This window comes from Pseudoliparis swirei, unplaced genomic scaffold, assembly GCF_029220125.1.
Source record: "Pseudoliparis swirei isolate HS2019 ecotype Mariana Trench unplaced genomic scaffold, NWPU_hadal_v1 hadal_138, whole genome shotgun sequence".
Lineage (NCBI taxonomy): Eukaryota > Metazoa > Chordata > Actinopteri > Perciformes > Liparidae > Pseudoliparis > Pseudoliparis swirei.
The window spans coordinates 689-12,142 of record NW_026613374.1 but is presented as its reverse complement, the minus strand read 5'-3'; the positions used below and the strand labels follow the sequence as shown (position 1 = coordinate 12,142).

The following is an 11,454-nucleotide window of genomic DNA, read 5'->3' as shown; positions in this document are numbered from 1 at the left end:
TATAGCCGTCAGATAAATGCAGCCAAGTGCATAAGAAGTAGGCCACGCAATAAAATGTCAAAAAGTTGAAGAACAAGTAATATTTAACACATTTAACTCACTAAGTAATGATATTAAAATGACAGATCATATCCCCACACTGACATGATGCAACAGGCTTATTGTGATGGTGATGATGGTGATGATGATGGTGGTGGTGATGATGATGATGATGATGATCATGATGTGATGATGAGTTAACCCGGGCTTCATGAGGTCTGCTCTTGGTTTTGTCCCCAGTTGGGCTCTTTTGTATCCCGTGGTTTATTTATGAGTTTATATTCGGTGCCAGGCAAACTTCTGGTGACCCGGTTGAGTCCCCGCCCGGCCCCCGCCCGGCCGGTGGAGCGCTCGGTTTGCTGCGCGCCGCTCCGTTGGACCACGTGGTGCGAGCAGACTGCAGCTTCTTTTGTTCAAATCAATCAAACCGGAGACAGAGGAGCTGATCAGGAAATCACCGGCACGGTTCTGGATGAGATCACTCACACCGTGATTCTACCGAACCACACGGGCTGCGCGCGCTGAAGTTAGACGGTGTCCGGTGGCTAAAACGCGGTAAAGTTGTTCTCCTCTTTGATGTCGTTAGTTTAACGTATTTATCATCTGTTAGCTTGAGGAGCGACGTTAGCTTCACCGACACGCTAATTACGCTAATCCTAACAAGTCCGCCACAGGCCCGGTTCGGAAGCGGTCCCGGTCCGGTACCGTACTAAGACGTGTCTCCTCGTGCGTGAGGGGCTCACGAGCCGTGCGCGTGTCCGTTACACGTCGACTAGCTGGTTACCGTGAACAAAGAGCGGCTAACGGCGGAGCTAACGCGAGTACCGGACGGACCGGCTGGTTACCGGACCCGCTGCTAGCCGTCGGTCCCCGGCGCTCGTGTCCACCGGTCACCGGCCCGGTAACCGGAGAGGAGAAGGAAACGACGGTTACTCCGGGACAATAGAGACACTTTACCGGACTTTAGCGCCGCGGGCACGTCGGTCCATTTAAACACTGCGCATGCGCGTGTGTGAGCTAAAGTCTGTTCCCTTAAAGTTAGTAAAGTTAATTTAACTTAAGCAGAAGTGTAAAAATAAATACTAATAGTAATAAAATGATTCTTTAATAACCGGTTCGTGTCATTTTAATAAACTTATTTCCTCTGAACCGTTTCATCATCTGTCTCCATGTAGTCCTCTTTGTCTCCATGTAGTCCTCTTTGTCTCCATGTAGTCCTCTTTGTCTCATGTAGTCCTCTGTCTCATGTATTCCTCTTTGTCTCCATGTAGTCATCATGTAGTCCTCTTTGTCTCATGTATTCCTCTTTGTCTCCATGTAGTCATCATGTAGTCCTCTTTGTCTCCATGTAGTCCTCTGTCTCATGTAGTCCTCTTTGTCTCCATGTAGTCCTCTTTGTCTCCATGTAGTCCTCTGTCTCCATGTAGTCCTCTTTGTCCTCATGTAGTCCTCTTTGGCTCCATGTAGTCCTCTTTGTCCTCATGTCTCCATGTAGTCTTCATGTAGTCCTCTTTGTCTCCATGTAGTCCTCTTTGTCTCCATGTAGTCCTCTTTGTCCTCATGTAGTCCTCTGTCTCCATGTAGTCCTCTTTGTCCTCATGTCTCCATGTAGTCTTCTTTGTCTTCATGTAGTCCTTTGTCTCCATGTAGTCCTCTTTGTCTCCATGTAGTCATCATGTAGTCCTTATCCTCTACTTGTAGTCCTTGTCCTCTACTTGTTTTTCTCTTCTTGTAGTCCTTGTCCTCTACATGTAGTCCTTGTTCTCTCCATGTAGTTCTCTACTTGTAGTCTTTTTCCTCTACTTGTAGTCCTTGTCCTCTACATGTAGTCCTTGTTCTCTCCATGTAGTTCTCTACTTGTAGTCTTTTTCCTCTACTTTTAGTCCTTGTCCTCTACATGTAGTCCTTGTTCTCTCCATGTAGTTCTCTACTTGTAGTCATTATCCTCTACTTGTAGTCTTTTCCCTCTACATGTAGTCCTTGTCCTCTACTTGTAGTCTTTTTCCTCTACTTGTAGTCCTTGTGCTCTACTTGTAGTCATTGTCCTCTACTTGTAGTCATTGTCCTCTACTTGTAGTCCTTGTCCTCTACTTTTAGTCCTTGTTCTCTACTTGTAGTCCTTGTTCTCTACTTTTAGTCCTTGTTCTCTACTTGTACTCCTCTACTTGTAGTCCTCTACTTGTAGTCCTCTACTTGTAGTCCTTGTTCTCTACTTTTAGTCCTTGTTCTCTACTTTTAGTCCTTGTTCTCTACTTGTACTCCTCTACTTGTAGTCCTCTACTTGTAGTCCTTGTTCTCTACTTGTACTCCTCTACTTGTAGTCCTCTACTTGTAGTCCTCTACTTGTAGTCTTTTTCCTCTACTTGTAGTCCTTGTTCTCTACTTTTGTCCTCTACTTGTAGTCCTTGGTTCTCTACTTGTAGTCCTCTACTTGTAGTCTTTTTCCTCTACTTGTAGTCCTTGTTCTCTACTTTTGTCCTCTACTTGTAGTCCTTGTTCTCTACTTGTAGTCGTTGTCCTCTACTTGTTGTCCTCTACTTGTAGTCCTTGTTCTCTACTTTTGTCCTCTACTTGTAGTCCTTGTTCTCTACTTGTAGTCTTTTTCCTCTACTTGTAGTCCTTGTTCTCTACTTGTAGTCTTTTTCCTCTACTTTTAGTTCTTGTTCTCTACTTGTAGTCCTTGTCCTCTACTTGTAGTCCTTGTTCTCTACTTGTAGTCCTCTACTTGTAGTCTTTTCCTCTACTTGTAGTCCTTGTTCTCTACTTTTGTCCTCTACTTGTAGTCCTTGTTCTCTACTTGTTGTCCTCTACTTGTAGTCCTTGTTCTCTACTTGTTGTCCTCTACTTGTAGTCCTTGTTCTCTACTTGTTGTCCTCTACTTGTAGTCTTTTCCTCTACTTGTAGTCCTTATTGTCTCATTGTGTTTACTCTGATCCTCGTCCAACAGCTTCAGATTTAAAATGCCCCGCAAGAAGGTGACGGACGTGTCGGGGAACGGCGGCGTGAAGAAGAAGAGGGCGAGCGGCAAGAGGAAAGAGAGAGACTTCAGCAGCGACGACGAGTTTGACTACGAGCAGGAGAACAACAAGAAGCCCGGCAAGCCGGCCACCAAGTCGGGCCTGCAGCCCGTCAGCGTGGCCGACGACGTGAAGGAGAAGATCGTGAGTGATGGCGGCCATCTTGGTTCCTCAGGAAGCTGCCAGGCTTGAGTGCTTCTCTCTGCCGGCGGTTCAGTCTGATCTCGGATCAAAGGAAGTCTGCAGCAAAAGTTCATTCAGAAAACAGAAGAATAGTAACTTGCATTAGATTGATTAATACAAATATATACTTGTAGTTTAATGCAAAAAAGGCAAAACCTTTAAACGATTCGTTCCCAAATTCCAGAAAGTCCCCGAAATGAAATCCCAGATGTCCAGACACACTTACTCTTTTTAAATGTCTAACGCGCTTGTGCCCTTTCCACAGAACCTAGAGTGCTCAAAGGTCAAAGGTCAACTGCTGATCTTTGGGGCAACCAACTGGGATCTGATTGGAAGAAAGGAGGTGCCCAAACAACAAGGTAGACCATCTGTTTGATACCTGGATCAGGTCTACGTCAGGTCCCTGTAGCTGTGATGTAGACCTGATTCAGCAACCCTAACCCTACACCTGTAGAGGGGTGGTGTGTCTGCGCTACACCTGTAGAGGGGTGGTGTATCTGCTCTACACCTGTAGAGGGGTGATGCGTCTGCTCTAGACCTGTAGAGGGGTGATGCGTCTGCTCTAGACCTGTAGAGGGGTGGTGTGTCTGCTCTACACCTGTAGAGGGGTGGTGTGTCTGCTTCATCAGTCAATGAGCGCGTGGCCTCGTTACATCGGGTACCTGGTGGTGGTGTTGAGGTCTCATGGGGGCTCCTGTGTGATGGACCCTCGTTGGGGTCTACAGACGGACTCTGAGCCGTTGGTTCCCCCAGCAGACGAGGACCCGCTCGTGTTTCTTTGTTTGGTCGTGACAGGAATGTGCATTCATGTCTGTGCATGTGCACGTGCCCCCCCAGCCGCGCCCTGGGCGCAGCTGGTCTCCTCAAGTTGAGTCCTTTAGGACGGGAGGTGGACCCTGACGGGTCAGAACCCTGAAGGGAGGTGGACCATGACGGGTCAGAACCCCCGTGGTGCTGGTGAAGGGCTCCACGTCTCCTCCAGAGGACATGGGAGGACACAGCGTGTGGTGGGTGTCCGTCATAACGTGCGGTCCCTGTTTCAGCGGCGTTCCGTAACCTGGGCCAGAACCTGTGGGGTCCTCATCGCTATGGCTGCCTGAGCGCCGTGCAGGTGAGCTGCGTGGTGGCTGGGCCGTGCGCCGCCCACAGCCTCCTCATGACCGCCGAGGGCAAGCTGTGGAGCTGGGGTGAGGAGCGAGCGAGTCACTGAATACGCGGCGAGGGTCCGCGTGCCGGTTCTGACCCGCTGCCGTCCCCCAGGTCGGAACGATAAAGGTCAGCTGGGTCACGGAGACACCAAGAGGCTGGAGGCCCCGAAGCTCATCGAGGCTCTGGCGGAGCACGCCGTCGTGGCCGCCGCCTGCGGCCGCAACCACACCCTGGCACTCACAGGCAAGTGTGTGTGTGTGTGTGTGTACACTACCGTTCAAAAGTTTGGGATCACTTAGAAATGACTTTATTTTTCAAAGAAAAGCATTGTTTTTTTCAATGAAGATAACATTAAATCAATCAGAAATACACTCTCTACATTGTTAATGTGGTAAATGAGTATTCTAGGTGGAAACGTCTGGTTTCTAATGAAATATCTCCAGGTGTATAGAGGCCCATTTCATCATTACTCCAGTGTTCTAATGGTACATTGTGTTTGCTAATCGCCTTAGAAGACTAATGGATGATTAGAAAACCCTTGAAAACCCTTGTGCAATTATGTTAGCACAGCTGAAAACTGTTTTGCTGATGAGAGAAGCTATAAAACTGGCCTTCCTTTGAGCTAGTTGATTATCTGGAGCATCACATTTGTGGGTTCGATAAGACTCTCAAAATGGCCAGAAAAAAAGAACTTTCATGTGAAACTCGCCAGTCTATTCTTGTTCTTAGAAATGAAGGCTATTCCATGCGAGAAATTGCAAAGAAACTGAAAATTTCCTACAGCGGTGTGTACTACTCCCTTCAGAGAACAGCACAAACGGGCTCTAACCAGAGCAGAAAGAGAAGTGGGAGGCCCCGGTGCACAACTCAGCAAGAAGACAAGTACATTAGAGTCTCTAGTTTGAGAAATAGACGCCTCACAGGTCCTCAACTGGCAGCTTCTTTAAATGGTACCCGCAAAACGCCAGTGTCAACGTCGACAGTGAAGAGGCGACTCCGGGATGCTGGCCTTCTAGGCAGAGTGGCAAAGAAAAAGCCATATCTGAGACTGGCCAATGAAAAGAAAAGATTGGTATGGGCAAAAGAACACAGGCATTGGACAGAGGAAGATTGGAAAAAGGTGTTATGGACAGATGAATCCAAGTTTGAGGTGTTTGGATCACACAGAAGAACATTTGTGAGACGCAGAACAGGTGAAAAGATGCTGGAAGAGTGCCTGACACCATCTGTCAAGCATGGTGGAGGTAATGTGATGGTCTGGGGCTGCTTTGGTGCTGGTAAAGTGGGAGATTTGTACCAGGTAAAAGGGATTTTAAATAAGGAAGGCTATCACTCCATTTTGCAACGCCATGCCATACCCTGTGGGCAGCGCTTGATTGGAGCCAATTTCCTCCTCCAACAGGACAATGACCCAAAGCACACCTCCACATTGTGCAAGAACTATTTAGGGAAGAAGCAGGCAGCTGGTATGCTGTCTGTAATGGAGTGGCCAGCACAGTCACCAGATCTCAACCCCATTGAGCTGTTGTGGGAGCAGCTTGACCGTATGGTCCGCAAGAAGTGCCCATCAAGCCAATCCAACTTGTGGCAGGTGCTTCAGGAAGCGTGGGGTGACATTTCAACAGATTACCTCAACAAATTAACAGCTAGAATGCCAAAGGTCTGCAATGCTGTAATTGCTGCAAAAGGAGCATTCTTTGACGAAAGCAAAGTTTGAAGAAAAAAAGTAATACTTCAAATACAAATCATTATTTCTAACCTTGTCAATGTCTTGACTATATTTTCTATACATTTTGCAACTTATTTGATAAATAAAAGTGTGAGTTTTCATGGAAAACACGAAATTGTCTGGGTGATCCCAAACGTAGTAAATATATATATGTGTATGTGTGTGTATATCTGCCGTTCTGTGTGCGTGACGTCTCGGTTCCTCCTCAGACGACGGCACTGCGTTTTCTTTCGGTGAGAACAAGCTGGGTCAGCTGGGTCAAGGCAACCAGACCGACGCCGTCCTCAGCCCGGCTCCGGTAAGTGTGTGTGTGTGTGTCTCTAGCATGGGATCCAGACTCCTGCTTCTCTAGTGGTTACTTCTTGTGAAAATGATAACCGTTTCTACAGAGATAAGCCACGCCCCCTCTAAGGCACGACTGAACCACGAATAGTCACGCAAGGTTTCTGTGTTTGTTGTGAACGCAGAGTTAGCATAACAATAGGTATCACGACACTAGGTATCACGACAATAGGTATCACGACACTAGGTATCACGACACTAGGTATCACGACACTAGGTATCACGGCACTAGGTATCACGACAATAGGTATCACGACACTAGGTATCACGACACTAGGTATCACGACACTAGGTATCACGGCACTAGGTATCACGACAATAGGTATCACGACACTAGGTATCACGGCACTAGGTATCACGACACTAGGTATCACGACACTAGGTATCACGACAATAGGTATCACGACACTAGGTATCACGACAATAGGTGTCACGACACTAGGTGTCACGACAATAGGTGTCACGACACTAGGTATCACGACACTAGGTGTCACGACACTAGGTGTCACGACACTAGGTGTCACGACACTAGGTGTCACGACAATAGGTGTCACGACACTAGGTGTCACGACAATAGGTGTCACGACACTAGGTGTCACGACAATAGGTGTCACGACACTAGGTGTCACGACACTAGGTGTCACGACAATAGGTGTCACGACACTAGGTATCACGACAATAGGTATCACGACACTAGGTATCACGACACTAGGTATCACGACAATAGGTATCACGACACTAGGTATCACGACAATAGGTATCACGACACTAGGTGTGTTGCTACCAGCTGGCGCTCCAGGCCTCCAGATGAGAGCAGCCTTCTCACCGTGCTCCTCAGCTCTGGCATCGATACACAGACCTCCATCCTTAACGGAGGAACAGACGTTGGTCCTTGAAGACCTTCCAGGAGCTTCTGGTGGTCCTCATGGTCCGGCTCTCTGGTGGTCCTCATGGTCCGGCTCTCTCCTCCAGATCTCCTACAACGGCCAGCCGCTGGTGAAGGTGGCCTGTGGAGCCGAGTTCAGCATGGTGGTGGACTGCAAGGGGAACCTGTACTCCTTCGGCTGCCCGGAGTATGGACAGCTGGGTACGCTCGCCGCACGGCGTCATTCTCACCGTGTCCACCAGGGGGCACCGAAGTAACCTTTAATAACCTCGTGGGTGGTGTGTCTCCTCTCATTCAGGTCACAACAGCGACGGCAAGTTCATCGCCCGCGCTCAGCGCATCGAGTTCGACTGCGAGCTCATCGCCCGCCGCGTCGCCATCTTCATCGAGAAGTCCAAGGACGGGCAGGTCATGCCGGTGCCCAACGTGGTGGTCCGGGACGTGGCCTGCGGGTCTAACCACACGGTGAGCGGCGGGCGCCGTGACGTCATCTGATGGTGTTCCACGGTTCCCATGGTTACCTAACGTGTGTGTGTGTCAGCTGGTGCTGGACTCCCAGAAGCGGGTGTTCAGCTGGGGCTTCGGGGGTTACGGCCGGCTGGGCCACACGGAGCAGAAGGACGAGATGGTGCCTCGCCTCGTGAAGCTGTTCGACTTCCCCGGACGCGGAGCCAGTCAGATCTGCTCAGGATACCAGTGCTCCTTCGCCATCAGTGAGATGGGTAAGAGGAGGAGCAGCGGGCTCCTGGAGGAGGAGGAGCAGGCCTCTGGTCTCCTCCTGGAGGAGGAGGAGCAGGCCTCTGGTCCCGGTCTCATGGCGTTGTGTTGCAGGCGGTCTGTTCTTCTGGGGCGTGACCAACACCTCCAGAGAGTCCACCATGTACCCCAAAGTGGTGCAGGACCTGTGCGGCTGGAAGGTCCGTAGTCTGTCATGTGGGTGAGTGTCCGGTCCTGAGGAGGTCCAGAGAGTCCTCCTTCCCTCCTTCTCTCCTTCCCTCCTCTCCTTCTCGTGGCTCCGCTGCAGCAGAGTGACGCCGTGTTTGTCCTCAACAGGAAGAGCAGCATCATCGTGGCGGCTGACGAGAGCACCATCAGCTGGGGGCCCTCGCCCACGTTTGGAGAGCTGGTAAGACCTGGTCCCCGTGACGTGGTCCCCGTGACGTGGTCCCCGTGACGTGGTCCCCGTGACGTGGTCCCCGTGACGTGGTCCCCGTGACGTGGTCCCCGTGACCTGGTCCCCGTGACGTGGTCCCCGTGACGTGGTCCCCGTGACGTGGTCCCCGTGACGTGGTCCCGGAGCTGAGTGTCTTCTGTCCTTCAGGGTTACGGAGACAACAAACCCAAATCCTCCACCACCGCCCAGGAGGTCAAGACCTTGGACGGCGTCTACGTGGAGCAGGTAAATGGACTTAAAGGTTCTGATTGGCCCCTAGTGGAGGAAAAGATCATTACATCATACAACACGTGGAGCTCCATGCTGCTGGGTCATCACCTCAGTCAGCTGACGACTCGCTAGAGCTGCAGCTATTGGTCAGATCTAAAGTGATGATGATGAGTCACAAGTTATTCATCCTTCATGCAAACATGACTGTTGAACCATTTCACTCAACGCCCCCTGGTGGGCGCCGGTGGACTCGGTCCTCGTCGCCCCCTGGTGGGCGGCGCTGCAGTGAGGTGACCGGCTGTCGTTGCAGGTGGTGATGGGCTACTGCCACTCGCTGGTGATCGCCAGGCAGGAGACGGAGCAGGAGCAAGAGAGACTGAAGAAGCTGCCCGAGTACAACCCCCGTACCATCTGACCTCGGCGAGACCGGCTCATCGGGAACACCTGGTCCGCCCGCTGGGGCCAGAGGGCGAGTTCAGGGGAGGCGCCACACATCTCAGCCACCAGCCAACAATTTGGACTAATCGCAGCCGAGCCGTTGTGGGGTCCAGGTACCTCCACCTGAGTGAACCTGCAACTGTTTGCTCCAGCACTTCAGCCCTCTAGAGGCGTGCTTCCCATTTTCTACTCAGCCAAACATCCATGTTCTGTTGTTCTTTGTTGCAGTCGGTAAAACTACGTCACATTTACGGGTGCTACGACGGACCCTCGGTCTTTTCCTACTGAGGGCTTTTCAGAGACCAATGCTCCATATCTGTGCCTTTTTCTACGTGTGTCCAGGATGTGGAGGTGTGTGTTCAGAGGGTCGAAGGCCCTCCAGAAGCTCAGCCCATCCTCCGAGGGGTCAGCCGACCTCCTGGAGGACCGGCCGCTCCTCGTTACAATCAGGATCTGAATGTGAGATTCACTCGACGGTTACATTCCTTCTCTTCTCCAGGCGGAGTCGGCTCGCCACTATTCCAGCGCTCAAAGCGGTTCCTCTGAACCTCTAGAACCGGTAGATGCACTCGCTCCATATCTCTCCGGTGCTGGAGCTGAAGGCACGTTCTTGTTTTAAAAACAGCACGGGTGTTTCCTCCCCCCTGTTCTGCCTTCTTTTTTATGGTGAAACTTCTCTGGGTTACTTTGTTTAGTTTTGTTCATTGAAATGGTCAAATAAAGATTCATGTGAGTTTACGTTGTGTCCTCGTTCACTTCTCCACCTTCTGGTCTCACGTGAAGCTCCGCTGTGGGAGAATGAGCCACGGAGACGCTCCTTTACTGGGAAACAACATTTATTTAGATGTACAAAATGTGACTGGTTGCTTTAATCTTCGTCCTCCTCCTCCTCCTCGTCCTGGTTGATCTGGAAGTAGCGCAGCTCGTAGCTCTCCTTGGTGTTGGCCACCACGCGCAGCCAGTCCCGCAGGTTGTTCTTCTTCAGGTACTTCTTGGTCAGGTACTTCAGGTACCTGAGGACCACCAGAACCAGAAGCATGAGGCAACACACTGAAGAAGCTGACGGCAGCGTGTCGGTAAGACAGAATCCTGAGGGACTCAAAGTACCGTCAGACGCTCTAAAGGCTGGGTGACAGCTTAAAGGTCAACAACAGGCGACTGACCTCTTGGAGAAGGGCACCTCGGAGGAGACGGTGATCTTGCTCTTGCTCCTCTCGATGGAGACCACGCCGTTACCAAGGTTACCGGCCTTCCCGTTCACCTTGATGCGCTCCTGAAGGAACTGCTCCTGAAACGCCAAAAACAAGACTTTACAAAAACACTCAGACACGTTATAAAAGCATAAACAGCCCAAAACATCTTGTGTTCTGACGCCCTCGGGTTGACTGCAGTCGGTCGCGTTCTGCTGGAGGACGTACGAAGTTGGCGGCGTCCATGATGCCGTCCTCTACGGGGTGAGTGCAGTCCAGAGTGAACTTCAGGACCTGCTTCTTCTTCTTGCCTTTACCGCCTTTACCGGGGTTCTGCTTCTTCTGCTGAGGACAGACCGGCACGGTGAACACACAGGGTGAAACATGTTTAATACACATTAACTAGACGGTAGTTATTAAACACATTAACTAGACAGTATTAAATACAGTAACTAGACAGTATTAAACACATTAACTCGACAGTGGTTATTAAAACCCATTAGCTTGTCATGTAGCATCGTGTTAGCCTCCCATTAAGCTTAGCGGCTAACTGTCGGCCGCAGACCAAACTGAACCCGCTATGCTCATAAAAACACTTCAGACCGGAACCAGAACCCGAACCCGGTGTTTCCCGCCCTGTCTTCTAACCCCTCCGGTTCCCTCTGACTGTAACAGGGACTTCTGTCCTTATCGTGGGTTCTGTTAGCGCGCGACTTCACTCACAGTGGGCGCCATGGCGGAGGAGCTAGCAGAGAGAAAGGACAGGCAGTGCGCATGCGTCACATGGAGTAATCGAACGCCAAACTGTCGATTGGATCCATGATTCCGGGATTGATTAAGCACTGCCTTTCTGTCCGCTTTGAGCTTTGGGCTTCTCTCCCGGTGTGAATGTCCGAGAGCCGTGGAGCACCGACATGTTTACAGGTGAGCCCGCGAGCATCAATACATTACAGTGGCGGGCCGTCAGGGCCAGCAAGGCCTTCTCTGCTGGCCTAAACATCAGAATATATATTTTTTTCAAAATATATTTCCCCACAAATATGAATTCAATTATTTCCCAGAGTAAGAGTTATTCTCTTAATTTCATAGCGTTCCTC

At 50.4% G+C, this 11,454-nt stretch overlaps 2 protein-coding genes across 3 annotated transcripts; one reads left to right on the top strand and one right to left on the bottom strand.

Annotated features, from left to right (window-relative positions):
• Positions 1 to 234: 234 nt before the first annotated feature.
• On the top strand, positions 235 to 9,905 carry LOC130191536 (protein RCC2 homolog). 2 transcript variants are annotated; one of them, XR_008831235.1, is made up of 14 exons: positions 235 to 594; positions 2,987 to 3,200; positions 3,505 to 3,598; positions 4,283 to 4,426; positions 4,500 to 4,631; positions 6,327 to 6,415; positions 7,432 to 7,546; positions 7,644 to 7,810; positions 7,887 to 8,067; positions 8,177 to 8,282; positions 8,399 to 8,471; positions 8,667 to 8,744; positions 9,040 to 9,280; positions 9,510 to 9,905. XR_008831235.1 is itself a non-coding variant. In XM_056411164.1 (13 exons), exons 2-13 carry the CDS (start codon positions 3,000 to 3,002, stop codon positions 9,142 to 9,144), a joined length of 1,485 nt encoding a protein of 494 aa, XP_056267139.1. In that variant the 5' UTR covers positions 235 to 594; positions 2,987 to 2,999; the 3' UTR covers positions 9,145 to 9,905. The 2 variants fall into 2 exon arrangements, 1 of the variants encoding a protein (XP_056267139.1); XM_056411164.1 differs by having other exon boundaries at positions 9,040 to 9,905.
• An 80-nt stretch (positions 9,906 to 9,985) lies between these two features.
• On the bottom strand, positions 9,986 to 11,162 carry LOC130191537 (60S ribosomal protein L22). Its single transcript, XM_056411165.1, has 4 exons — positions 11,081 to 11,162; positions 10,586 to 10,702; positions 10,331 to 10,455; positions 9,986 to 10,180 (listed from the first exon to the last, which is right to left on the bottom strand). Exons 1-4 carry the CDS (start codon positions 11,090 to 11,092, stop codon positions 10,036 to 10,038), a joined length of 399 nt encoding a protein of 132 aa, XP_056267140.1. The 5' UTR covers positions 11,093 to 11,162; the 3' UTR covers positions 9,986 to 10,035.
• Positions 11,163 to 11,454: the final 292 nt, after the last annotated feature.

Bases quoted from the DNA above. Each gene is read 5' to 3' on its own strand.
- LOC130191536 (XM_056411164.1), top strand. From the start codon at position 3,000: ATGCCCCGCAAGAAGGTGACGGACGTGTCGGGGAACGGCGGCGTGAAG. The intron at 6,416-7,431 runs GTAAGTGTGTGT...TCTCTCCTCCAG, and splicing joins CCGTCCTCAGCCCGGCTCCG to ATCTCCTACAACGGCCAGCC. The intron at 8,068-8,176 runs GTAAGAGGAGGA...GTTGTGTTGCAG, and splicing joins CTTCGCCATCAGTGAGATGG to GCGGTCTGTTCTTCTGGGGC.
- LOC130191537 (XM_056411165.1), bottom strand. The intron at 10,456-10,585 runs GTACGTCCTCCA...TTGGCGTTTCAG, and splicing joins TCATGGACGCCGCCAACTTC to GAGCAGTTCCTTCAGGAGCG. The intron at 10,181-10,330 runs GTCAGTCGCCTG...GGTGGTCCTCAG, and splicing joins GAGGTGCCCTTCTCCAAGAG to GTACCTGAAGTACCTGACCA.